General features: G+C 46.6%; 3 protein-coding genes across 3 annotated transcripts in view; 2 read left to right on the top strand and 1 right to left on the bottom strand.

The window, feature by feature from the left end:
* Positions 1–26,527, bottom strand: part of jkamp (jnk1/mapk8 associated membrane protein) — a 45,681-nt gene that overhangs the window by 11,707 nt on the left and 7,447 nt on the right. The gene's annotated exons all lie outside the window — the stretch shown is intronic.
* Positions 468–1,604, top strand: LOC310878422 (zinc finger protein RFP-like; the record flags this gene model as incomplete). The annotated part of the gene is made up of 1 exon (XM_083792753.1): positions 468–1,604. The coding sequence occupies one exon, from the start codon at positions 468–470 to the stop codon at positions 1,602–1,604; it is 1,137 nt and encodes a 378-aa protein (XP_083648879.1).
* On the top strand, positions 5,775–6,911 carry LOC310878421 (zinc finger protein RFP-like; the record flags this gene model as incomplete). Its single annotated transcript, XM_083792752.1, has 1 exon — positions 5,775–6,911. The coding sequence occupies one exon, from the start codon at positions 5,775–5,777 to the stop codon at positions 6,909–6,911; it is 1,137 nt and encodes a 378-aa protein (XP_083648878.1).

Genomic DNA, 26,527 nt, shown 5'->3' with positions numbered 1-26,527 from the left:
CGCCCAGCTTGTCACATTCCAGGCTGCATGAACAGCGCTCGGGCGCTATTTTCTGCCCCCTCAATGTCACAAAGTTCTCTGTTGTACTTCAATGGCTAGTTGGCTACAACGGTAGCTTTGCTGTAGTCTAAATGTAAGCGAGTGACAGCGAGACGAGATGAACACAAGTGGGATAAGTTATCCAGACATGAGAGAACTCCATGTTTGAGCATGACTGACGTCATGTTTGATGAGGTCAGATTTCAGTCAGCTTGACTTAAAAGCTGATTACACAGAGTGTGAGGAGCATTAGTCAAAGAGAAGAGAGAGATACAGGCCTTTAGATAACTTCATATTCTGCTGGAATAAAGTCATAAACATTCCTGGATTGTATAAAGACAGACATAGGTTTCTTAACTAGTGGTCACAGGGTGACTTCAACCTGGGATAAGAGACCAAACGTATCTATCAATAGTTTTGTTGCTGAAATGGTTCGTCCGTTCAGGTATCATGAGTGGAACGAAGAATATGCCAGAAAGACAGAGGCTGAAATCCAGCAGATGATCCAGGAGAGACGAGGGAAGATTCAGGAGGTCAAACGCTCAGTGGAGCTCAGCAAGAAGGATGCAGACACAGAGATAGAGGACAGTGTGAAGGTCTTCACTGCTCTGATCAGCTGTATTCAGAGAAGCCAGGCTGAGCTCATCGATGTGATTGAAGGGAAGCAGAAAACAACAGAGAAACAGGCTGAAGGCTTCATCAAAGATCTGCAACAGGACATCACTCAGTTGGAGGAGAGAAGCTCTGAGCTGAGCCAGCTCTCACACCCTGAAGACCACCTCCACCTCCTCCAGAACTGCACATCCATCAACATCCCTCCACCCACCAAGGACTGGACAAAGTTAAAGGTCCTTCAGCCTTCATATGTGGGGACTGTGAGGACAGCTGTGGCTCAGCTGGAGAAGACACTCAGTCAGGAGATGAAGAAGCAGGTGGGTGATGTTGAGATGAGGATGATGCAACGATATGAGGTGGATGTAACTCTGGACCCTGATACAGCACATCCTCACCTCATCCTGTCTGAGGATGGAAAACAAGTGAGTCATGGAAACGTAAGGAAGAATCTGCCAGACAACAAAGAGAGGTTCTATCGATATGTCTTTGTCTTAGGAAAACAAGGCTTCTCCTCAGGAAGGTTATACTATGAGGTCCAGGTTGGAGGGAAGACTGACTGGACGATAGGAGTGGCCAGAGAGTCCATCAACAGGAAGGTAGTCAACATGACACTGAGACCCAACAATGGTTACTGGACTATAGGGTTGAAGAATGGAAATGAGTACTGTGCTGCTGCTGGCCCTGCTGTCCTCCTCCCTGTAAGAGAGGGGCTCCAGAAAGTGGGAGTGTTTGTGGACTATGAGGAGGGTCTGGTCTCCTTTCATGATGTGGAGACCAGAGTCCACCTCTACTCTTTCACAGGCTGCTCCTTCACTGAGAGACTTTATCCATTCTTCTGTCCAGCTTTGAACCGTAACGGTTTAAACGCTGCTCCTCTGATCATCTCTCCTGTCAACATGGACGCTGATCCCGGTGGAGACGGAGGGAACATGTCCCCTCCGTTAAATTAATTTAGAAATATTTCTGGAAACATATTCGGTATGACCTGAAGGGACTACATTACAGTTGTAGTACTTTGCAGCTGACAAGTACATTGGAGTTGTTTTACTGTGTACTATACTGTGTAGTACTGTAGTACATTGTAGTACATTGTAGCTGTAGTAATGTGTAGTACTCTAGTACATTGTAGTACATTGTAATTGTAACTACAGTGCAGCTGACATGCTCGTCCAAATCTCCAGCTATGTGGACATAAAATATTTTAATAACTTGACTTGATCCCAAAAACATAAGCCGACTCCACATAAATAAACATACAAAATAATAAAAAACAATACATTAAAATGAATAAATTAAATAAAGGTGCATTTCAGTACAGTATGTGAGCCTCACAGTACGCCATGTCTTTGTGAAAAATATATTGTTGAGCATCGCTAGCCCCTCCCATATCCAGCTTTTGGAGTGTGTGTGTGTGTGCGCGCGCGCACAACCTTAATCCTTACACTAACATTAAAGTCCCTTTGACAATGAATGGACAATGTTTTACATCATAGTGTCTGAGCAAATAAGACAGTGTCTATATTACGTCATGATTATGTACGATGAGCGCCCCTCACTTCACACAGGTGTGATTTCTGAGGGGCGCTATAGCTGAGGGGCGGGGCTATAGCTGAGGGGGGCTCAGCTATTCAGTATTTTAGCTGTGATGTGAGCGCCCCCTCCTGAGATACTTCCGGGTCCTACTTTTGTGTCGCTTTTGTGTCCCCATGGAGTTATACTGTGACGCTCCGTCGGACTTAATCTGAGACGAAAACAACCACGAAAGTCTAATTTTACCGCTTTCCTCGCAACAACAAAGCTGCGCTGCTCTCCCAAATCTGACAGTGACAGGCCGTCTGCCCCACATGGAATACTATCGCCATTTTATTTTATTGTGTCAAATAAATCCTCATAATGCAAACTAGATTCAACATACTCAAGCCTGCACACATTCTAAATATACCCCAGAAATATTTTACCGATCAAATGGACTGTTGCCACCTTCAATAATAATGATAATAATAGTCTTTATTGTCTCCACATCATATATTTTTGTTGTCATGGACACTTGTACAAAACATTAATAATTCCACTCGAGTTGGAAGCATTAAGACCCATTTTAACCCTCAATGGCTTCCTTTCTGAAAAATAAATTCACTGTAAAAAGATTCACGCGTTTAGATATTCAATTTACAATGGGATGCGGACGGGAGCTGGTGCCACTTGGACCCGGACGTAACATAGGACTACAAAATGACGTCGGACTTAAATACTGAATAGTGTAGATTCTTGTCCTAACACAAGCTTTTTTTTTCCACAACTGGCACTCCCATCAGGATGTCAGCCTATAGACACTCCCATCAGGATGGCAGCCTATAGACACTCCCATCAGGATGGCAGCCTATAGACACTCCCATCAGGATGTCAGCCTAGAGACACTCCCATCAGGATGGCAGCCTAGACACTCCCATCAGGATGTCAGCCTATAGACACTCCCATCAGGATGTCAGCCTATAGGCACTCCCATCAGGATGGCAGCCTATAGACACTCCCATCAGGATGGCAGCCTATAGACACTCCCATCAGGATGGCAGCCTCTAGACACTCCCATCAGGATGTCAGCCTATAGACACTCCCATCAGGATGTCAGCCTATAGGCACTCCCATCAGGATGGCAGCCTATAGGCACTCCCATCAGGATGGCAGCCTATAGACACTCCCATCAGGATGGCAGCCTATAGACACTCCCATCAGGATGGCAGCCTCTAGACACTCCCATCAGGATGTCAGCCTATAGACACTCCCATCAGGATGGCAGCCTATAGACACTCCCATCAGGATGGCAGCCTATAGACACTCCCATCAGGATGGCAGCCTCTAGACACTCCCATCAGGATGGCAGCCTAGACACTCCCATCAGGATGGCAGCCTAGACACTCCCATCAGGATGGCAGCCTAGACACTCCCATCAGGATGGCAGCCTATAGACACTCCCATCAGGATGTCAGCCTAGACACTCCCATCAGGATGGCAGCCTATAGACACTCCCATCAGGATGTCAGCCTAGACACTCCCATCAGGATGTCAGCCTATAGACACTCCCATCAGGATGGCAGCCTATAGACACTCCCATCAGGATGGCAGCCTATAGACACTCCCATCAGGATGCCAGCCTAGACACTCCCATCAGGATGTCAGCCTATAGACACTCCCATCAGGATGTCAGCCTATAGACACTCCCATCAGGATGGCAGCCTATAGACACTCCCATCAGGATGTCAGCCTATAGACACTCCCATCAGGATGGCAGCCTATAGACACTCCCATCAGGATGTCAGCCTATAGACACTCCCATCAGGATGCCAGCCTAGACACTCCCATCAGGATGTCAGCCTATAGACACTCCCATCAGGATGGCAGCCTATAGACACTCCCATCAGGATGGCAGCCTATAGACACTCCCATCAGGATGGCAGCCTATAGACACTCCCATCAGGATGGCAGCCTATAGACACTCCCATCAGGATGTCAGCCTATAGGCACTCCCATCAGGATGTCAGCCTAGACACTCCCATCAGGATGGCAGCCTATAGACACTCCCATCAGGATGGCAGCCTATAGACACTCCCATCAGGATGGCAGCATAGACACTCCCATCAGGATGTCAGCCTATAGACACTCCCATCAGGATGGCAGCATAGACACTCCCATCAGGATGTCAGCCTATAGACACTCCCATCAGGATGTCAGCCTATAGACACTCCCATCAGGATGGCAGCCTATAGACACTCCCATCAGGATGGCAGCCTATAGACACTCCCATCAGGATGTCAGCCTAGACACTCCCATCAGGATGGCAGCATATAGACACTCCCATCAGGATGGCAGCCTATAGACACTCCCATCAGGATGGCAGCATATAGACACTCCCATCAGGATGGTAGCCTATAGACACTCCCATCAGGATGGCAGCCTATAGACACTCCCATCAGGATGGCAGCCTATAGACACTCCCATCAGGATGTCAGCCTAGGCACTCCTATCAGGATGGCAGCCTATAGACACTCCCATCAGGATGGCAGCCTATAGACACTCCCATCAGGATGGCAGCCTATAGACACTCCCATCAGGATGTCAGCCTATAGACACTCCCATCAGGATGTCAGCCTATAGACACTCCCATCAGGATGTCAGCCTATAGACACTCCCATCAGGATGGCAGCCTATAGACACTCCCATCAGGATGTTAGCCTATAGACACTCCCATCAGGATGTCAGCCTATAGACACTCCCATCAGGATGGCAGCCTATAGACACTCCCATCAGGATGGCAGCCTAGACACTCCCATCAGGATGTCAGCCTATAGACACTCCCATCAGGATGCCATACATGATACAGATGTGAATTTATCTGGCCATACATGATACAGATGTGAATTTATCTGGCCATACATGATACAGATGTGAATTTATGTGACCATTCATGATACAGATGTGAATTTATCAGGCCATACATGATACAGATGTGAATTTATCTGACCATTCATGATACAGATGTGAATTTATCAGGCCATACATGATACAGATGTGAATTTATCTGGCCATACATGATACAGATGTGAATTTATGTGACCATACATGATACAGATGTGAATTTATCTGACCATGCATGATACAGATGTGAATTTATCTGACCATGCATGATACAGATGTGAATTTATCTGACCATGCATGATACAGATGTTTAGAGATCTGGCCATACATGATACAGATGTGAATTTATCTGACCATACATGGGGACAGCTGGGGAAAGAAACTGACCCAGGGCAATGTGAAAGAGATCTTATGAAGTTATCCAGACATGAGAGAACTCCATGTTTGAGCATGTTTGACGTCATGTTTTATGAGGTCAGATTTCAGTGAGCTTGACTTAAAAGCTGATTACACAGAGTGTGAGGAGCATTAGTCAAAGAGACGAGAGAGATACAGACCTTTAGATAACTTCATATTCAGCTGGAATAAAGTCATAAACATTCCTGGATTGTATAAAGACAGACATCCCAGGTTGAAGTCACCCCGTCACCACTAGTTAAGAAACCTATAAGAGACCAAACGTATCTATAAATAGTTTTGTTGCTGAAATGGTTCGTCCGTTCAGGTATCATGAGTGGAACGAAGAATATGCCAGAAAGACGGAGGCTGAAATCCAGCAGATGATCCAGGAGAGACGAGGGAAGATTCAGGAGGTCAAACGCTCAGTGGAGCTCAGCAAGAAGGATGCAGACACAGTGATAGAGGACAGTGTGAAGGTCTTCACTGCTCTGATCAGCTGTATTCAGAGAAGCCAGGCTGAGCTCATCGATGTGATTGAAGGGAAGCAGAAAACAACAGAGAAACAGGCTGAAGGCTTCATCAAAGATCTGCAACAGGAAATCACTCAGTTGGAGGAGAGAAGCTCTGAGCTGAGCCAGCTCTCACACCCTGAAGACCACCTCCACATCCTCCAGAACTTCACATCCATCAACATCCCTCCACCCACCAAGGACTGGACAAAGTTAAACGTCCTTCAGCCTTCATACGTGGGGACTGTGAGGACAGCTGTGGCTCAGCTGGAGAAGACACTCAGTCAGGAGATGAAGAAGCAGATGGATGATGTTGAGATGAGGATGATGCAACGATATGAGGTGGATATAACTCTGGACCCTGATACAGCACACCGTGAACTCATCCTGTCTGAGGATGGAAAACAAGTGAGTTGTGGAAACGTAAGGAAGAATCTGCCAGACAACAAAGAGAGGTTCTATCGATATGTCTTTGTCTTAGGAAAACAAGGCTTCTCCTCAGGAAGGTTTTACTATGAGGTCCAGGTTGGAGGGAAGACTGACTGGATGATAGGAGTGGCCAGAGAGTCCATCAACAGGAAGAAAAACAACATCACACGGAGTCCCAGCGATGGTTACTGGACTATAAGGTTGAAGAATGGAAATGAGTACTGGGCTAATGCTGGCCCTCGTGTCCCCCTCCCTGTAAGAGAGGGGCTCCAGAAAGTGGGAGTGTTTGTGGACTATGAGGAGGGTCTGGTCTCCTTTTATGATGTGGAGACCAGAGTCCACCTCTACTCTTTCACAGGCTGCTCCTTCACTGAGAGACTTTATCCATTATTCTGTCCAGCTTTGAACCGTAATGGTTTAAACGCTGCTCCTCTGATCATCTCTCCTGTCAACATGGACGCTGATCCCGGTGGAGACGGAGGGAACATGTCCCCTCCGTTAAATTAATTTAGAAATATTTCTGGAAACATATTCGGTATGACCTGAAGGGACTACATTACAGTTGTATTACTTTGCAGCTGACAAGTACATTGGAGTTGTTTTACTGTGTACTATACTGTGTAGTACTGTAGTACATTGTAGTACATTGTAGCTGTAGTAATGTGTAGTACTCTAGTACATTGTAGTACATTGTAATTGTAACTACAGTGCAGCTGACATGCTCGTCCAAATCTGTGGACATAAAATATTTTAATAACTTGACTTGACAAAACATAAGCTGACTCCACATAAATAAATATACAAAATAATAAAAAACAATACATTAAAATGAATAAATTAAAAAAGGTGCATTTCAGTACAGTATGTGAGCCTCACAGTACGCCATGTCTTTGTGAAAAAATATATTGTTGAGCATCGCTAGCCCCTCCCATATCCAGCTTTTGGAGTGTATGTGTGTGTGCGTGTGTGTGCGCGTGCGCGCACACAACCTTAATCCTTACAGTAACATTAAAGTCCCTTTGACAATAAATGGACAATGTTTTACATCATAGTGTCTGAGCAAATAAGACAGTGTCTATTTTACGTCATGATTATGTACGATGAGCGCCCCTCACTTCACACAGGTGTGATTTTTGAGGGGCGCTATAGCTGAGGGGCGGGGCTATAGCTGAGGGGGGCTCAGCTATAGAGCACCGAAGTCTGACGTCACTTTCAGTAGAGGGCGTCAGTCCCCAGGTTCATGTATTTGTTTAGTTGCATTGAAATCCCCATTGAGGCGATTTTAGATCGCCTCATATAACAACTGTGTTTGAAAAATAAACATGTCACCCCGGCCGCTTCACTCATATGGATATGAAGAATCAACTGACTGAGAGAAAACGCTAATGTTACTGCTGCTGAATTAGTTAGATTTTCGATAGAAGCAGACTGTATCATATATGAGTGACTGACTGTTTCAAACGATACAGAGACACCTCCCTGACAATAACGCAGAGACAGCATGTTTATTTTTGGACCACAACGCTTATAGTAGACGATATTAAGATCACCCCATGTTATTCTCCATAGAGAAATTACTTCCGAACCAGGGGAATGGAAGGGATGAGCGAGTTACGTCAGGACTTTAGATCCAGGGGAATGGAAGGGATGAGCGAGTTACGTCAGGACTTTAGAACCAGGGGAATCGAAGGGATGAGAGAGTTACGTCAGGACTTTAGAACCAGGGGAATGGAAGGGATGAGCGAGTTACGTCAGGACTTTAGAACCAGGGGAATCGAAGGGATGAGCGAGTTACGTCAGGACTTTAGAACCAGGGGAATGGAAGGGATGAGCGAGTTACGTCAGGACTTTAGAACCAGGGGAATGGAAGGGATGAGCGAGTTACGTCAGGACTTTAGAACCAGGGGAATGGAAGGGATGAGCGAGTTACGTCAGGACTTTAGAGCCAGGGGAATCGAAGGGATGAGCGAGTTACGTCAGGACTTTAGAACCAGGGGAATGGAAGGGATGAGCGAGTTACGTCAGGACTTTAGAACCAGGGGAATGGAAGGGATGAGCGAGTTACGTCAGGACTTTAGAACCAGGGGAATGGAAGGGATGAGCGAGTTACGTCAGGACTTTAGAACCAGGGGAATCGAAGGGATGAGCGAGTTACGTCAGGACTTTAGAGCCAGGGGAATCGTCGGGATGAGCGAGTTACGTCAGGACTTTAGAACCAGGGGAATCGAAGGGATGAGCGAGTTACGTCAGGACTTTAGAACCAGGGGAATGGAAGGGATGAGCGAGTTACGTCAGGACTTTAGAATCAGGGGAATCGTCGGGATGAGCGAGTTACGTCAGGACTTTAGAACCAGGGGAATCGAAGGGATGAGCGAGTTACGTCAGGACTTTAGAACCAGGGGAATCGAAGGGATGAGCGAGTTACGTCAGGACTTTAGAACCAGGGGAATCGTCGGGATGAGCGAGTTACGTCAGGACTTCGGTGCTCTATAGTGTATATTCTTGTCCTAACACAAGCTTTTTTTTTCCACAACTGGCACTCCCATCAGGATGTCAGCCTATAGACACTCCCATCAGGATGACAGCCTATAGACACTCCCATCAGGATGTCAGCCTATAGACACTCCCATCAGGATGTCAGCCTATAGACACTCCCATCAGGATGGCAGCCTATAGACACTCCTATCAGGATGTCAGCCTATAGACACTCCCATCAGGATGTCAGCCTATAGACACTCCCATCAGGATGTCAGCCTATAGACACTCCCATCAGGATGGCAGCCTAGACACTCCCATCAGGATGTCAGCCTATAGACACTCCCATCAGGATGTCAGCCTATAGACACTCCCATCAGGATGTCAGCCTATAGACACTCCCATCAGGATGGCAGCCTATAGACACTCCCATCAGGATGGCAGCCTATAGACACTCCCATCAGGATGTCAGCCTATAGACACTCCCATCAGGATGGCAGCCTATAGACACTCCCATCAGGATGTCAGCCTATAGACACTCCCATCAGGATGGCAGCCTAGACACTCCCATCAGGATGGCAGCCTATAGACACTCCCATCAGGATGTCAGCCTAGACACTCCCATCAGGATGTCAGCCTAGACACTCCCATCAGGATGGCAGCCTAGACACTCCCATCAGGATGGCAGCCTATAGACACTCCCATCAGGATGGCAGCCTAGACACTCCCATCAGGATGGCAGCCTAGACACTCCCATCAGGATGGCAGCCTATAGACACTCCCATCAGGATGGCAGCCTATAGACACTCCCATCAGGATGGCAGCCTAGACACTCCCATCAGGATGGCAGCCTATAGACACTCCCATCAGGATGTCAGCCTATAGACACTCCTATCAGGATGGCAGCCTATAGACACTCCCATCAGGATGTCAGCCTATAGACACTCCCATCAGGATGTCAGCCTAGACACTCCCATCAGGATGTCAGCCTAGACACTCCCATCAGGATGGCAGCCTAGACACTCCCATCAGGATGACAGCCTAGGCAAATGCTTATCCTATCCTATTCAATGTCATAATTCAATATCTTGAAATTCAAAACATTTTGAGAAAAAGCTAAAAATGTTGATGAATTTAAAACAAAGCTATAAAGGACCACTTTATTCACCACATTTCAACCTATCGTCACATACTTGGTTCTGTGTGTGTCGGCCTCCTCTTGGTAGATTTCCAAGGCTTATTTTAACTGATCAGGAGTGGAGCACACAAAACACCTGACCCTGTGACCTGGATACATGTTTAGAGATCTGGCCATACATGATACAGATGTGAATTTATCTGACCATACATGATACAGATGTTTAGAGATCTGGCCATACATGATACAGATGTTTAGAGATCTGGCCATACATGGGGACAGCTGGGGAAAAAAACTGACCCAGGGCAATGTGAAAGAGATCTTATGAAGTTATCCAGACATGAGAGAACTCCATGTTTGAGCATGGCTGACGTCATGTTTGATGAGGTCAGATTTCCGTGAGCTTGACTTAAAAGCTGATTACACAGAGTGTGAGGAGCATTAGTCAAAGAGACGAGAGAGATACAGACCTTTAGATAACTTAATATTCAGCTGGAATAAAGTCATAAAGATTCCTGGATTGTATGAAGACAGATATCGTGGTTGAAGACACCCTGTGACCACGAGTTCAGAAACCTATAAGAGACCAAACGTATCTATCTATCAATAGTTTTGTTGCTGAAATGGTTCGTCCGTTCAGGTATCATGAGTGGAACGAAGAATATGCCAGAAAGACAGAGGCTGAAATCCAGCAGATGATCCAGGAGAGACAAGGGAAGATTCAGGAGGTCAAACGCTCAGTGGAGCTCAGCAAGAAGGATGCAGACACAGAGATAGAGGACAGTGTGAAGGTCTTCACTGCTCTGATCAGCTGTATTCAGAGAAGCCAGGCTGAGCTCATCGATGTGATTGAAGGGAAGCAGAAAACAACAGAGAGACAGGCTGAAGGATTCATCAAAGATCTGAAACAGGAAATCACTCAGTTGGAGAAGAGAAGCTCTGAGCTGAGCCAGCTCTCACACCCTGAAGACCACCACCTCCAGAACTTCACATCCATCAACATCCCTCCACCCACCAAGGACTGGACAAAGTTAAACGTCCTTCAGCCTTCATATGTGGGGACTGTGAGGACAGCAGTGGCTCAGCTGGAGAAGACACTCAGTCAGGAGATGAAGAAGCAGATGGATGATGTTGAGATGAGGATGATGCAACGATATGAGGTGGATGTAACTCTGGACCCTGATACAGCACACCGTACACTCATCCTGTCTGAGGATGGAAAACAAGTGAGTCATGGAAACGTATGGAAGAATCTGCCAGACAACAAAGAGAGGTTCAATCCATATGTCCGTGTCTTAGGAAAACAAGGCTTATCGTCAGGAAGGTTTTACTATGAGGTCCAGGTTGGAGGGAAGACTAACTGGACGATAGGAGTGGTCAGAGAGTCCATCGACAGGAAGGAAGACGACGTGACACCGAGTCCCAGCGATGGTTACTGGACTATAGGGTTGAAATATGGAAATGAGTACTGTGCTGCTGCTGGCCCTGCTGTCCTCCTCCCTGTAAGAGAGAGGCTCCAGAAAGTGGGAGTGTTTGTGGACTATGAGGAGGGTCTGGTCTGCTTTTATGATGTGGAGACCAGAGTCCACCTCTACTCTTTCACTGGCTGCTCCTTCACTGAGAGACTTTATCCATTCTTCTGTCCAGCTTTGAACCGTAACGGTTTAAACGCTTCTCCTCTGATTATCTGTCCTGTCAACATGGACGCTGATCTCGTTGGAGACGGAGGGAACATGTCCCCTCCGTTAAATTAATTTAGAAATATTTCTGGAAATATATTCGGTATGACCTGAAGGGACAAAGACGAGGCCGCTCTACATTACAGTTGTAGTACTTTGCAGCTGACATGCTCGTCCAAATCTCCAGCTATGTGGACATAAAATATTTTAATAACTTGACCCGAAAAACATAAGCTGACTCCACATAAATAAATATACAAAATAATAAAAAACAATACATTAAAATGAATAAATTAAAAAAGGTGCATTTCAGTACAGTATGCGAGCCTCACAGTACGCCATGTCTTTGTGAAAAAAGATATTGTTGAGCATCGCTAGCTCCTCCCATATCCAGCTTTTGGAGTGAATGCGTGTGTGTGTGTGTGTGTGTGTGTGTGTGTGTGTGTGTGTGTGTGTGTGTGTGTGTGCGCGCGCGTGCACAACCTTAATCCTTACACTAACATTAAAGTCCCTTTGACAATGACTGGACAATGTTTTACATCATAGTGTCTGAGCAAATAAGACAGTGTCTATTTTACGGCGCTATAGCTGAGGGGCGGGGCTATAGCTGAGGGGGGCTCAGCTATAGAGCACCGAAGTCTGACGTCACTTTCAGTAGAGGGCGTCAGTCCCCAGGTTCAGGTATTTGTTTAGTTGCATTGAAATCCCCATTGAGGCGATTTTAGATCGCCTCATATAACAACTGTGTTTGAAAAATAAACATGTCATCCCGGCCGCTTCACTCATATGGATATGAAGAATCAACTGACTGAGAGAAAAAGCTAATGTTACTGCTACTGAATTAGTTAGATTTTCGCTAGAAGCAGACTGTATCATATATGAGTGACTGACTGTTGCAAACGATACAGAGACACCTTCCCGACAATAACGCAGAGACAGCTTGTTTATTTTTGGACCACAACGCTTATAGTAGACGATATTAAGATCACCCCATGTTATTCTCCATAGAGAAATTACTTCCGTGAACCAGGGGAATGGAAGGGATGAGGGAGTTACGTCAGGACTTTAGAACCAGGGGAATGGAAGGGATGAGCGAGTTACGTCAGGACTTTAGAACCAGGGGAATGGAAGGGATGAGCGAGTTACGTCAGGACTTTAGAACCAGGGGAATGGAAGGGATGAGCGAGTTACGTCAGGACTTTAGAACCAGGGGAATGGAAGGGATGAGCGAGTTACGTCAGGACTTTAGAACCAGGGGAATGGAAGGGATGAGCGAGTTACGTCAGGACTTTAGAACCAGGGGAATGGAAGGGATGAGCGAGTTACGTCAGGACTTTAGAACCAGGGGAATGGAAGGGATGAGCGAGTTACGTCAGGACTTTAGAACCAGGGGAATGGAAGGGATGAGCGAGTTACGTCAGGACTTTAGAACCAGGGGAATGGAAGGGATGAGCGAGTTACGTCAGGACTTTAGAACCAGGGGAATGGAAGGGATGAGCAAGTTACGTCAGGACTTTAGAACCAGGGGAATGGAAGGGATGAGCGAGTTACGTCAGGACTTTAGAACCAGGGGAATGGAAGGGATGAGCGAGTTACGTCAGGACTTTAGAACCAGGGGAATGGAAGGGATGAGCGAGTTACGTCAGGACTTTAGAACCAGGGGAATGGAAGGGATGAGCGAGTTACGTCAGGACTTTAGAACCAGGGGAATGGAAGGGATGAGCGAGTTACGTCAGGACTTTAGAACCAGGGGAATGGAAGGGATGAGCGAGTTACGTCAGGACTTTAGAACCAGGGGAATGGAAGGGATGAGCGAGTTACGTCAGGACTTCGGTGCTCTATTGTGTAGATTCTTGTCCTAACACAAGCTTTTTTTCCCCACAACTGGCACTCCCATCAGGATGTCAGCCTATAGACACTCCCATCAGGATGGCAGCCTAGACACTCCCATCAGGATGTCAGCCTAGACACTCCCATCAGGATGTCAGCCTAGACACTCCCATCAGGATGTCAGCCTATAGACACTCCCATCAGGATGTCAGCCTATAGACACTCCCATCAGGATGTCAGCCTAGACACTCCCATCAGGATGTCAGCCTAGACACTCCCATCAGGATGGCAGCCTATAGACACTCCCATCAGGATGACAGCCTATAGACACTCCCATCAGGATGGCAGCCTATAGACACTCCCATCAGGATGTCAGCCTATAGACACTCCCATCAGGATGGCAGCCTATAGACACTCCCATCAGGATGGCAGCCTATAGACACTCCCATCAGGATGTCAGCCTATAGACACTCCCATCAGGATGTCAGCCTAGACACTCCCATCAGGATGTCAGCCTATAGACACTCCCATCAGGATGTCAGCCTATAGACACTCCCATCAGGATGTCAGCCTATAGACACTCCCATCAGGATGTCAGCCTATAGACACTCCCATCAGGATGGCAGCCTATAGACACTCCCATCAGGATGGCAGCCTATAGACACTCCCATCAGGATGTCAGCCTATAGACACTCCCATCAGGATGTCAGCCTATAGACACTCCCATCAGGATGTCAGCCTAGACACTCCCATCAGGATGTCAGCCTAGACACTCCCATCAGGATGGCAGCCTAGACACTCCCATCAGGATGGCAGCCTATAGACACTCCCATCAGGATGTCAGCCTATAGACACTCCCATCAGGATGGCAGCCTAGACACTCCCATCAGGATGGCAGCCTATAGACACTCCCATCAGGATGTCAGCCTATAGACACTCCCATCAGGATGTCAGCCTATAGACACTCCCATCAGGATGTCAGCCTAGAGACACTCCCATCAGGATGGCAGCCTAGACACTCCCATCAGGATGTCAGCCTATAGACACTCCCATCAGGATGTCAGCCTATAGGCACTCCCATCAGGATGGCAGCCTATAGACACTCCCATCAGGATGGCAGCCTATAGACACTCCCATCAGGATGGCAGCCTATAGACACTCCCATCAGGATGGCAGCCTATAGACACTCCCATCAGGATGTCAGCCTAGACACTCCCATCAGGATGTCAGCCTAGACACTCCCATCAGGATGTCAGCCTAGACACTCCCATCAGGATGTCATCCTATAGACACTCCCATCAGGATGTCATCCTATAGACACTCCCATCAGGATGTCAGCCTATAGACACTCCCATCAGGATGGCAGCCTATAGACACTCCCATCAGGATGACAGCCTATAGACACTCCCATCAGGATGGCAGCCTATAGACACTCCCATCAGGATGTCAGCCTATAGACACTCCCATCAGGATGGCAGACTATAGACACTCCCATCAGGATGTCATCCTATAGACACTCCCATCAGGATGTCAGCCTATAGACACTCCCATCAGGATGACAGCCTAGACACTCCCATCAGGATGACAGCCTATAGACACTCCCATCAGGATGGCAGCCTATAGACACTCCCATCAGGATGGCAGCCTAGACACTCCCATCAGGATGTCATCCTATAGACACTCCCATCAGGATGTCAGCCTATAGACACTCCCATCAGGATGTCAGCCTATAGACACTCCCATCAGGATGGCAGCCTATAGACACTCCCATCAGGATGGCAGCCTAGACACTCCCATCAGGATGTCATCCTATAGACACTCCCATCAGGATGTCAGCCTATAGACACTCCCATCAGGATGTCAGCCTATAGACACTCCCATCAGGATGTCAGCCTATAGACACTCCCATCAGGATGTCAGCCTATAGACACTCCCATCAGGATGGCAGCCTATAGACACTCCCATCAGGATGGCAGCCTATAGACACTCCCATCAGGATGTCAGCCTATAGACACTCCCATCAGGATGTCAGCCTATAGACACTCCCATCAGGATGTCAGCCTAGACACTCCCATCAGGATGTCAGCCTATAGACACTCCCATCAGGATGACAGCCTATAGACACTCCCATCAGGATGGCAGCCTATAGACACTCCCATCAGGATGACAGCCTATAGACACTCCCATCAGGATGACAGCCTAGACACTCCCATCAGGATGTCATCCTATAGACACTCCCATCAGGATGTCAGCCTAGACACTCCCATCAGGATGGCAGCCTATAGACACTCCCATCAGGATGTCAGCCTATAGACACTCCCATCAGGATGGCAGCCTATAGACACTCCCATCAGGATGTCAGCCTATAGACACTCCCATCAGGATGGCAGCCTATAGACACTCCCATCAGGATGTCAGCCTATAGACACTCCCATCAGGATGGCAGCCTATAGACACTCCCATCAGGATGTCAGCCTATAGACACTCCCATCAGGATGGCAGCCTAGACACTCCCATCAGGATGTCAGCCTAGACAAATGCTTATCCTATCCTATTCAATGTCATAATTCAATATCTTGAAATTCAAAACATTTTGAGAAAAAGCTAAAAATGTTGATGAATTAAAAAACAAAGCTATAAAGGACCACTTTATTCACCACATTTCAACCTATCGTCACATACTTGGTTCTGTGTGTGTGGGCCTCCTCTTGGTAGATTTCCAAGGCTTATTTTAACTGATCAGGAGTGGAGCACACAAAACACCTGACCCTGTGACCTGGATACATATGTTTAGAGATCTGGCCATACATGATACAGATGTGAATTTATCTGACCATACATGATACAGATGTTCAGAGATCTGGCCATACATGATACAGATGTTTAGAGATATGACCATACATGATACAGATGTTTAGAGATATGACCATACATGATACAGATGTTCAGAGATATGACCACACATGATACAGATGTTCAGAGATATGACCATACATGATACAGATGTTCAGAGATATGACCATACATGATACAGATGTTCAGAGATATGACCATACATGATACAGATGTTTAGAGATATGACCATACATGATACAGATGTTCAGAGATATGACCATACATGATACAGATGTTCAGAGATATGACCATACATGATACAGATGTTTAGAGATATGACCATACATGATACAGATGTTCAGAGATATGACCATACATGATACAGATGTTTAGAGATATGACCATACATGATACAGATGTTCAGAGATATGACCATACATGATACAGATGTTCAGAGATATGACCATACATGATACAGATGTTCAGAGATATGACCATACATGATACAGATGTTTAGAGATATGACCACACATGATACAGATGTTTACAGATCTGAACATACATGATACAGATGTTTAGAGATATGACCATACATGATACAGATGTTTAGAGATATGACCATACATGATACAGATGTTTACAGATCTGACCATACATGATACAGATGTTTACAGATCTGACCATACATGATACAGATGTTTACAGATCTTGCCATACATGATACAGATGTTTAGAGATCTGGCCATACATGATACAGATGTTTAGAGATCTGACCATACATGATACAGATGTTTAGAGATCTGACCATACATGATACAGATGTTTACAGATCTGACCATGCATGATACAGATGTTTACAGATCTGACCATACATGATACAGATGTTTACAGATCTGACCATGCATGATACAGATGTTTACAGATCTGACCATACATGATACAGATGTTTACAGATCTGACCATACATGATACAGATGTTTAGAGATCTGGCCATACATGATACAGATGTGAATTTATCTGACCATACATGATACAGATGTGAATTTATCTGACCATACATGATACAGATGTTTACAGATCTGACCATACATGATACAGATGTTTAGAGATCTGACCATACATGATACAGATGTGAATTTATCTGACCATACATGATACAGATGTTTACAGATCTGACCATACATGATACAGATGTTTAGAGATCTGACCATACATGATACAGATGTGAATTTATCTGACCATACATGATACAGATGTTTAGAGATCTGACCATACATGATACAGATGTGAATTTATCTGACCATGCATGATACAGATGTTCAGAGATCTGGCCATACATGGGGACAGCTGGGGAAAGAAACTGACCCAGGGCAATGTGAAAGAGATCTTATGAAGTTATCCAGACATGAGAGAACTCCATGTTTGAGCATGGCTGACGTCATGTTTGATGAGGTCAGATTTCCGTGAGCTTGACTTAAAAGCTGATTACACAGAGTGTGAGGAGCATTAGTCAAAGAGACGAGAGAGATACAGACCTTTAGATAACTTAATATTCAGCTGGAATAAAGTCATAAAGATTCCTGGATTGTATGAAGACAGATATCGTGGTTGAAGACACCCTGTGACCACGAGTTAAGAAACCTATAAGAGACCAAACGTATCTATCAATAGTTTTGTTGCTGAAATGGTTCGTCCGTTCAGGTATCATGAGTGGAACGAAGAATATGCCAGAAAGACAGAGGCTGAAATCCAGCAGATGATACAGGAGAGACGAGGGAAGATTCAGGAGGTCAAACGCTCAGTGGAGCTCAGCAAGAAGGATGCAGACACAGAGATAGAGGACAGTGTGAAGGTCTTCACTGCTCTGATCAGCTGTATTCAGAGAAGCCAGGCTGAGCTCATCGATGTGATTGAAGGGAAGCAGAAAACAACAGAGAAACAGGCTGAAGGCTTCATCAAAGATCTGCAACAGGACATCACTCAGTTGGAGGAGAGAAGCTCTGAGCTGAGCCAGCTCTCACACCCTGAAGACCACCTCCACCTCCTCCAGAACTTCACATCCATCAACATCCCTCCACCCACCAAGGACTGGACAAAGTTAAACGTCCTTCAGCCTTCATACGTGGGGACTGTGAGGACAGCAGTGGCTCAGCTGGAGAAGACACTCAGTCAGGAGATGAAGAAGCAGATGGATGACGTTGAGATGAGGATGATGCAACGATATGAGGTGGATGTAACTCTGGACCCTGATACAGCACACCGTACACTCATCCTGTCTGAGGATGGAAAACAAGTGAGTGATGGAAACGTATGGAAGAATCTGCCAGACAACAAAGAGAGGTTCTATCCATATCTCTGTGTCTTAGGAAAACAAGGCTTCTCCTCAGGAAGGTTATACTATGAGGTCCAGGTTGGAGGGAAGACTGACTGGACGATAGGAGTGGCCAGAGAGTCCATCAACAGGAAGAAAAACAACATCACACGGAGTCCCAGCGATGGTTACTGGACTATAAGGTTGAAATATGGAAATGAGTACGAGGCTAATGCTGGCCCTGCTGTCCTCCTCCCTGTAAGAGAGGGGCTCCAGAAAGTGGGAGTGTTTGTGGACTATGAGGAGGGTCTGGTCTCCTTTCATGATGTGGAGACCAGAGTCCACCTCTACTCTTTCACAGGCTGCTCCTTCACTGAGAGACTTTATCCATTATTCTGTCCAGCTTTGAACCGTAACGGTTTAAACGCTGCTCCTCTGATTATCTGTCCTGTCAACATGGACGCTGATCTCGGTGGAGACGGAGGGAACATGTCCCCTCCGTTAAATTAATTTAGAAATATTTCTGGAAATATATTCGGTATGACCTGAAGGGACAAAGACGAGGCCGCTCTACATTACAGTTGCAGTACTTTGCAGCTGACAAGTACATTGGGGTTGTTTTACTGTGTACTATACTGTGTAGTACTGTAGTACATTGTAGTACATTGTAGCTGTAGTACTGTGTAGTACTGTAGTGTATTGTAGTTGTACTACAGTGCAGCTGACATGCTCGTCCAAATCTCCAGCTATGTGGACATAAAATATTTTAATAACTTGACCCCAAAAACATAAGCTGACTCCACATAAATAAATATACAAAATAATAAAAAACAATACATTAAAATGAATAAATTAAAAAAGGTGCATTTCAGTACAGTATGCGAGCCTCACAGTACGCCATATCTTTGTGAAAAAATATATTGTTGAGCATCGCTAGCCCCTCCCATATCCAGCTTTTGGAGTGTATGTGTGTGTGTGTGTGTGTGTGCGCGCGTGCACAACCTTAATCCGAGAGACAGCGAAATGCCTTCACGACTGACGACCTATGTCGCGACGTATATTTTTCCGTCGCAACGTATATTCGAGTACGTCCTGGCGTAAATATCAATTCGTCCCGGCAGAACGGACTCGTCGCGGCTATATCTACCCGTTTGCGACCTAGTAGTTTGACTATTCTTTTACGTCGCGACAGAACGGGACACGTCACGGCTATATCTACCCTTCTCGACGTAAAAGGTAATTCGTTGTGGCGTGTGTGGACTCGTCGCAACAGAACGGAACTCGTCGCGGCTATATCTACCCGTTTGCGACGTAATGGTTGACTTTGTTATATGCCCGGTGCGCGGTGCCCTGCGCGGTGCCCTGCGCTGCCCTACGCCCACCGCGTGCACCTTGCCGGTCCGCCCTGCGCCCTGTGGCCTGGCACGTGTGCACGTGTGCCAGGCCACCGCGTGCACCTTGCCGGTCCGTGGAGCCCTTCGCCGTCCCCAGGCGACCCTGCGTTCCAGAGCTGTCACATGCCCACCGAAAATAGCAGATCTACCAGCTCCTCTCCTACATACGGGATGGCCCGACCCGCGTCTGTGGACCCCTGGGGGGGTGTGTGTGTGAGCGTCTGAGCTCCTATCTGTGTGCCTCCCCCCCCCCCCCCCCCACCCCATGTGGACCCTTGCAGGGGGGGGGTCGGGGGTCCCCCTATGCACTTTGTGTAGATGCTGCGTATCGCCTCATACTGAAAAAATTACTATTTTACGCACAGCGCAAGGCAATATGTGATTACGATCGTCCTTCTGGGGGGGGGGGGGGGGGGGGGGGGCTGGCCTACACAATAGATAACCTACCCTGGCCAACACAATAGATAACCTACAAGGACATATGAATTTAATTTATATACACGGCTATATTAATTTAGCCGATCATCAAAGCTCACCGCGCTCGTATAGCGCATTGACTGTCTGTCTGTCTGTCTGTCTGTCTGTCTGTCTGTCTGTCTGTGTCTCAATGACTTGCCTTAGGCGGATAATATAGACTACAAGTACTTTATTAAAGTAAAGTAAAAGAGTGAGTTCTCATTGCGTTCTCTGCGTCGTAGCGCATGCAGATAGGCAGATAGGGGGGGGGGGGGGCAGTTCTATAGGCAAGGGCAGAAGGTTCCTATAACGACAGTGGGTGCGTGCCCACCTTAGAGTAGCCTATATATTTTAAGGCACCCGCCCCGCAACTTATTATTATTGGCTTATTATTTTGCCACCAGCGGAGTTGACGGTTGACGCCGTTGTCTAGTATAGACTATAGGCCTGTGCCAGGATGATTTTAAATAAATATGTCTCTGTCTCTGCGTCTCTAGAGCTATAACATATATACTGTAGCACACATCATGTGTGACACATGTGCACACACACACACACACACACACACACACACACACACACACACACACACACACACACACACACACACACACACACACACACACACACACACACACACACACACACACACACACACACCGAGTACTAAGTATAAGTAGCATATAGGGTACGGCTCTAAAAACATTAAATACTGCGGGAGCATTACACTAAACAAAGTTGGATTTGTACATTGCAGAAACGTAACATAACGTAAGTGTTCTTATTATTGTCCGTCTGGGTTTTATAATGCAGTGTGAGTCCGCTCCGCGATAGCCGATCTGCAAGCTCACAACGCGTTGCGCTGATTGACAGTGCACGTGCAGCAGCTACTGTATAAAATTATATTTAAGTAGGCTACTTTTTTGTGTGACGTCTGTGTGTTATTGACTTCTTGTTCCTTAATGTGCAGGTTTATCAGAGCGATATAGTGCAGCTGTGAGTGAGGCCTATAGCTGCTGCTGCTGCGTCCGTGCACCAATAGAGCGACCGCGGCAGCGGCACGTATGAAATATTAAATAAAAATATGTTGGGCTTCCGGGCGTCCGTTTCTGGACTGTACCAACGGGCTTAGGGCCGGACGGTCCCTTAACTCCACGGGCCCCTATATTTTAGGCCCGTGCAGGGCTCTAGTGTGTGTGTGTGTGTGTGTGTGTGTGTGTGTGTGTGTGTGTGTGTGTGTGTGTGTGTGTGTGTGTGTGTGTGTGTGTGTGTGTGTGTTAAATGTGGTCATTTAAATGTAGGCCTATTATATACACGCACCATACAAGCACCTATATTATATAATGTGTTATACAAATGGGCAATCAACATATAGCAGCACCCCCCACCAGCAGATGTATATAAACATGGAATTGCGCTATGATATTAAAATGGACTGAGCTGTGATTGTGCCGTACTGCGCCGGCCGGTGGCCACTGGCCTATTCTGCCATGCAGTATAAATGCATTATCATGCCTGTTGGTGAAATATAAACATCTAAAATGGTTCAGTAATAATTAGCATAAGTTATTATTAACGAAAAACATCTAATACTATTTTAAATTGGTCTAATAAAGTTAGTAACTAATCAGAAGCAGCAACCATTTTGTTTCAAACAACTATAGACCAATAAAATAGTAGGCTAGTATTTATGTTTTTCGTTAATAATAATACATGCTAATTATTATTGAACGGTAAGTACGCTGGTATGTACGCTAAGGTACACTATAAGCTTGTAGATCTGTTTATTTTAGTCAGAATCTCGTGTGTGTATGTGTGTGTGTGTGTGTGTGTGTGTGTGTGTGTGTGTGTGTGTGTGTGTGTGTGTGTGTGTGTGTGTGCGCGCGCGCACACACATCACATGTGCACACATGTGTGCTATATGTTATAGCTCTAGAGACGCAGAGACAGACATATTTATTTAAAATCATCCTGTCTCGCACGGCATATAGAGCCAATGAACGGAGCATACCCCCCCCCCCCCTCTCTCTCTCTCTCTCTCTCTCTCAGCACACGCTGTGCTGTGATATCAATCAGACGCAAATGATCATTGAGTAACGTTAGCTCTGACTCGCACATTATGTGAGATCACATAAAAGGCCTTTAATATAGCCACAGATCATATAGGAATAGGCTTGGGCACTACCCTACCATCTCTCTATAGTGGGGCACCGACGATCTGCAAGCTCACAACGCGCTGCATGTGGACGCAACACTTGGAGCTTGTAGATGCGCACCACAGATCATACAGGGCGTGTGTTCCAGCTAACCCTATAGCATAACACACACACAAGCAACAGTATAGACATCTATTCATCATTATTTATTTCAAATCAAAATACAATGTAATGCTGCACCACTGTCATGAAGTTCGCACGCACACGCACACGCGACACACACACACACACACACACACACACACACACACACACACACACACACACACACACACACACACACACACACACACACGTTTGCTTTCATTCGCTGTATGATACATTAGGCGATATAGACCCGCTGCGGCCCAGCGATAATCAACCGCTGTCCGCTGCGATGCGTGAGCTTGTAGATCAGATGCCGACAGACAGACAGACAGACAGACAGACAGACAGACAGACAGACAGACAGACAGACAGACAGACAGACAGACAGACAGACAGACAGACAGACAGACATGAAATGAAATGGTTCAATAATAACACACACGAGATTCTGACAGAATGCGGCGGCATGCTTAAAATAAACAGATCTACAAGCTTATAGTGTATACCATAGCGTATACATACCAGCGTACTTACCGTTCAATAATAATTAGCATGCATTATTATTAACGAAAAACATAAATACTAGCCTACTATTTTATTGGTCTAGTTCAGTTGATTGAAACAAAAGTCATGGAATTCAATTGCCTACATTCAGTATAGGCCTGGTTTTGATATAATGATGCAGGGAGATTTTCTGAGCCAGTCCGTGCCATGTCATTTTTTCAGATTAATATTTAAATCTTTAGTTGGAAGAATGCAATAGCATATCATAAGTGTTGACCATAATGGGACGGTTGGAACCAAATGAACCCCCGACGGCCGGCGCTATTCAGCTATAAGGCCTATAAACGATATGGCCATACAAATATGGTTATGTGGTGGTCTGTGACATGTCTGCGTGCGTGCGTGCGTGAAAGAAAGACAGAATACGACGCAATGACATGTCAAATTGTCAATTGTAGATCAGCTGCTTGTTATTTAAGTAGGCTAATATGAAGGCAGCGTCTCCGCAAACGTGGACACCCGTGGCCCCCCTTGATCCCCAAGGGTCCACGGTGACCCGTACCGCCCGGGGGTCCCCGGACCCGTTTGGGCGGCCCGTCAGGTGGTTTTCGAGCTTGTGGATTTGTATTTTTAATATTGCTTGTCAAACGTTTAAGGCATATAGCCTATTTAATCTGATTGGTATAGCTCTGCATGGTTGCTGCTTCTGATAGCCTACTAACTTTACGCACGCATGCGACACACACACACACACACACACACACACACACACACACACACACACACACACTAGAGCCCTGCACGGGCCTAAAATATAGGGGCCCGTGGAGTTAAGGGACCGTCCGGCCCTAAGCCCGTTGGTACAGTCCAGAAACGGACGCCCGGAAGCCCAACATATTTTTATTTAATATTTCATACGTGCCGCTGCCGCGGTCGCTCTATTGGTGCACGGACGCAGCAGCAGCAGCTATAGGCCTACTCACTCACAGCTGCACTATATCGCTCTGATAAACCTGCACATTAAGGAACAAGAAGTCAATAACACACAGACGTCACACAAAAAAGTAGCCTACTTAAATATAATTTTATACAGTAGCTGCTGCACGTGCACTGTCAATCAGCGCAACGCGTTGTGAGCTTGCAGATCGGCTATCGCGGAGCGGACTCACACTGCATTATAAAACCCAGACGGACAATAATAAGAACACTTACGTTATGTTACGTTTCTGCAATGTACAAATCCAACTTTGTTTAGTGTAATGCTCCCGCAGTATTTAATGTTTTTAGAGCCGTACCCTATATGCTACTTATACTTAGTACTCGGTGTGTGTGTGTGTGTGTGTGTGTGTGTGTGTGTGTGTGTGTGTGTGTGTGTGTGTGTGTGTGTGTGTGTGTGTGTGTGTGTGTGTGTGTGTGTGTGTGCACATGTGTCACACATGATGTGTGCTACAGTATATATGTTATAGCTCTAGAGACGCAGAGACAGAGACATATTTATTTAAAATCATCCTGGCACAGGCCTATAGTCTATACTAGACAACGGCGTCAACAGTCAACTCCGCTGGTGGCAAAATAATAAGCCAATAATAATAAGTTGCGGGGCGGGTGCCTTAAAATATATAGGCTACTCTAAGGTGGGCACGCACCCACTGTCGTTATAGGAACCTTCTGCCCTTGCCTATAGAACTGCCCCCCCCCCCTATCTGCCTATCTGCATGCGCTACGACGCAGAGAACGCAATGAGAACTCACTCTTTTACTTTACTTTAATAAAGTACTTGTAGTCTATATTATCCGCCTAAGGCAAGTCATTGAGACACAGACAGACAGACAGACAGACAGACAGACAGACAGACAGACAGACAGACAGACAGTCAATGCGCTATACGAGCGCGGTGAGCTTTGATGATCGGCTAAATTAATATAGCCGTGTATATAAATTAAATTCATATGTCCTTGTAGGTTATCTATTGTGTTGGCCAGGGTAGGTTATCTATTGTGTAGGCCACCCCCCCCCCCCCCCCCCAGAAGGACGATCGTAATCACATATTGCCTTGCGCTGTGCGTAAAATAGTAATTTTTTCAGTATGAGGCGATACGCAGCATCTACACAAAGTGCATAGGGGGACCCCCGACCCCCCCCCCTGCAAGGGTCCACATGGGGTGGGGGGGGGGGGGGGGGGGAGGCACACAGATAGGAGCTCAGACGCTCACACACACACCCCCCCAGGGGTCCACAGACGCGGGTCGGGCCATCCCGTATGTAGGAGAGGAGCTGGTAGATCTGCTATTTTCGGTGGGCATGTGACAGCTCTGGAACGCAGGGTCGCCTGGGGACGGCGAAGGGCTCCACGGACCGGCAAGGTGCACGCGGTGGCCTGGCACACGTGCACACGTGCCAGGCCACAGGGCGCAGGGCGGACCGGCAAGGTGCACGCGGTGGGCGTAGGGCAGCGCAGGGCACCGCGCAGGGCACCGCGCACCGGGCATATAACAAAGTCAACCATTACGTCGCAAACGGGTAGATATAGCCGCGACGAGTCACGTTCTGTCGCGACGAGGCCAGCTCACGCCACAACGGGTTCCGTTCTGTTGCGACGAGTCCACACACGCCACAACGAATTACCTTTTACGTCGAGAAGGGTAGATATAGCCGCGACGAGTTCCGTTCTGTTGCGACGAGTCCACACACGCCACAACGAATTACCTTTTACGTCGAGAAGGGTAGATATAGCCGTGACGTGTCCCGTTCTGTCGCGACGTAAAAGAATAGTCAAACTACTAGGTCGCAAACGGGTAGATATAGCCGCGACGAGTCCGTTCTGCCGGGACGAATTGATATTTACGCCAGGACGTACTCGAATATACGTTGCGACGGAAAAATATACGTCGCGACATAGGTCGTCAGTCGTGAAGGCATTTCGCTCCACCTGCTTAATCCTTACACTAACATTAAAGTCCCTTTGACAATGACTGGACAATGTTTTACATCATAGTGTCAAATAAGAACAAAAATAAGACAGTGTCTATTTTACGTCATGATTATGTACGATGAGCGCCCCTCACTTCACACAGGTGTGATTTTTGAGGGGCGCTATAGCTGAGGGGCGGGGCTATAGCTGAGGGGGGCTCAGCTATAGAGCACCGAAGTCTGACGTCACTTTCAGTAGAGGGCGTCAGTCCCCAGGTTCATGTATTT

The sequence above is a fragment of the Protomyctophum parallelum genome (assembly GCF_964188405.1).
Source record: "Protomyctophum parallelum genome assembly, chromosome: 20".
Lineage (NCBI taxonomy): Eukaryota > Metazoa > Chordata > Actinopteri > Myctophiformes > Myctophidae > Protomyctophum > Protomyctophum parallelum.
This window is presented reverse-complemented; position numbering and strand designations above follow the sequence as displayed.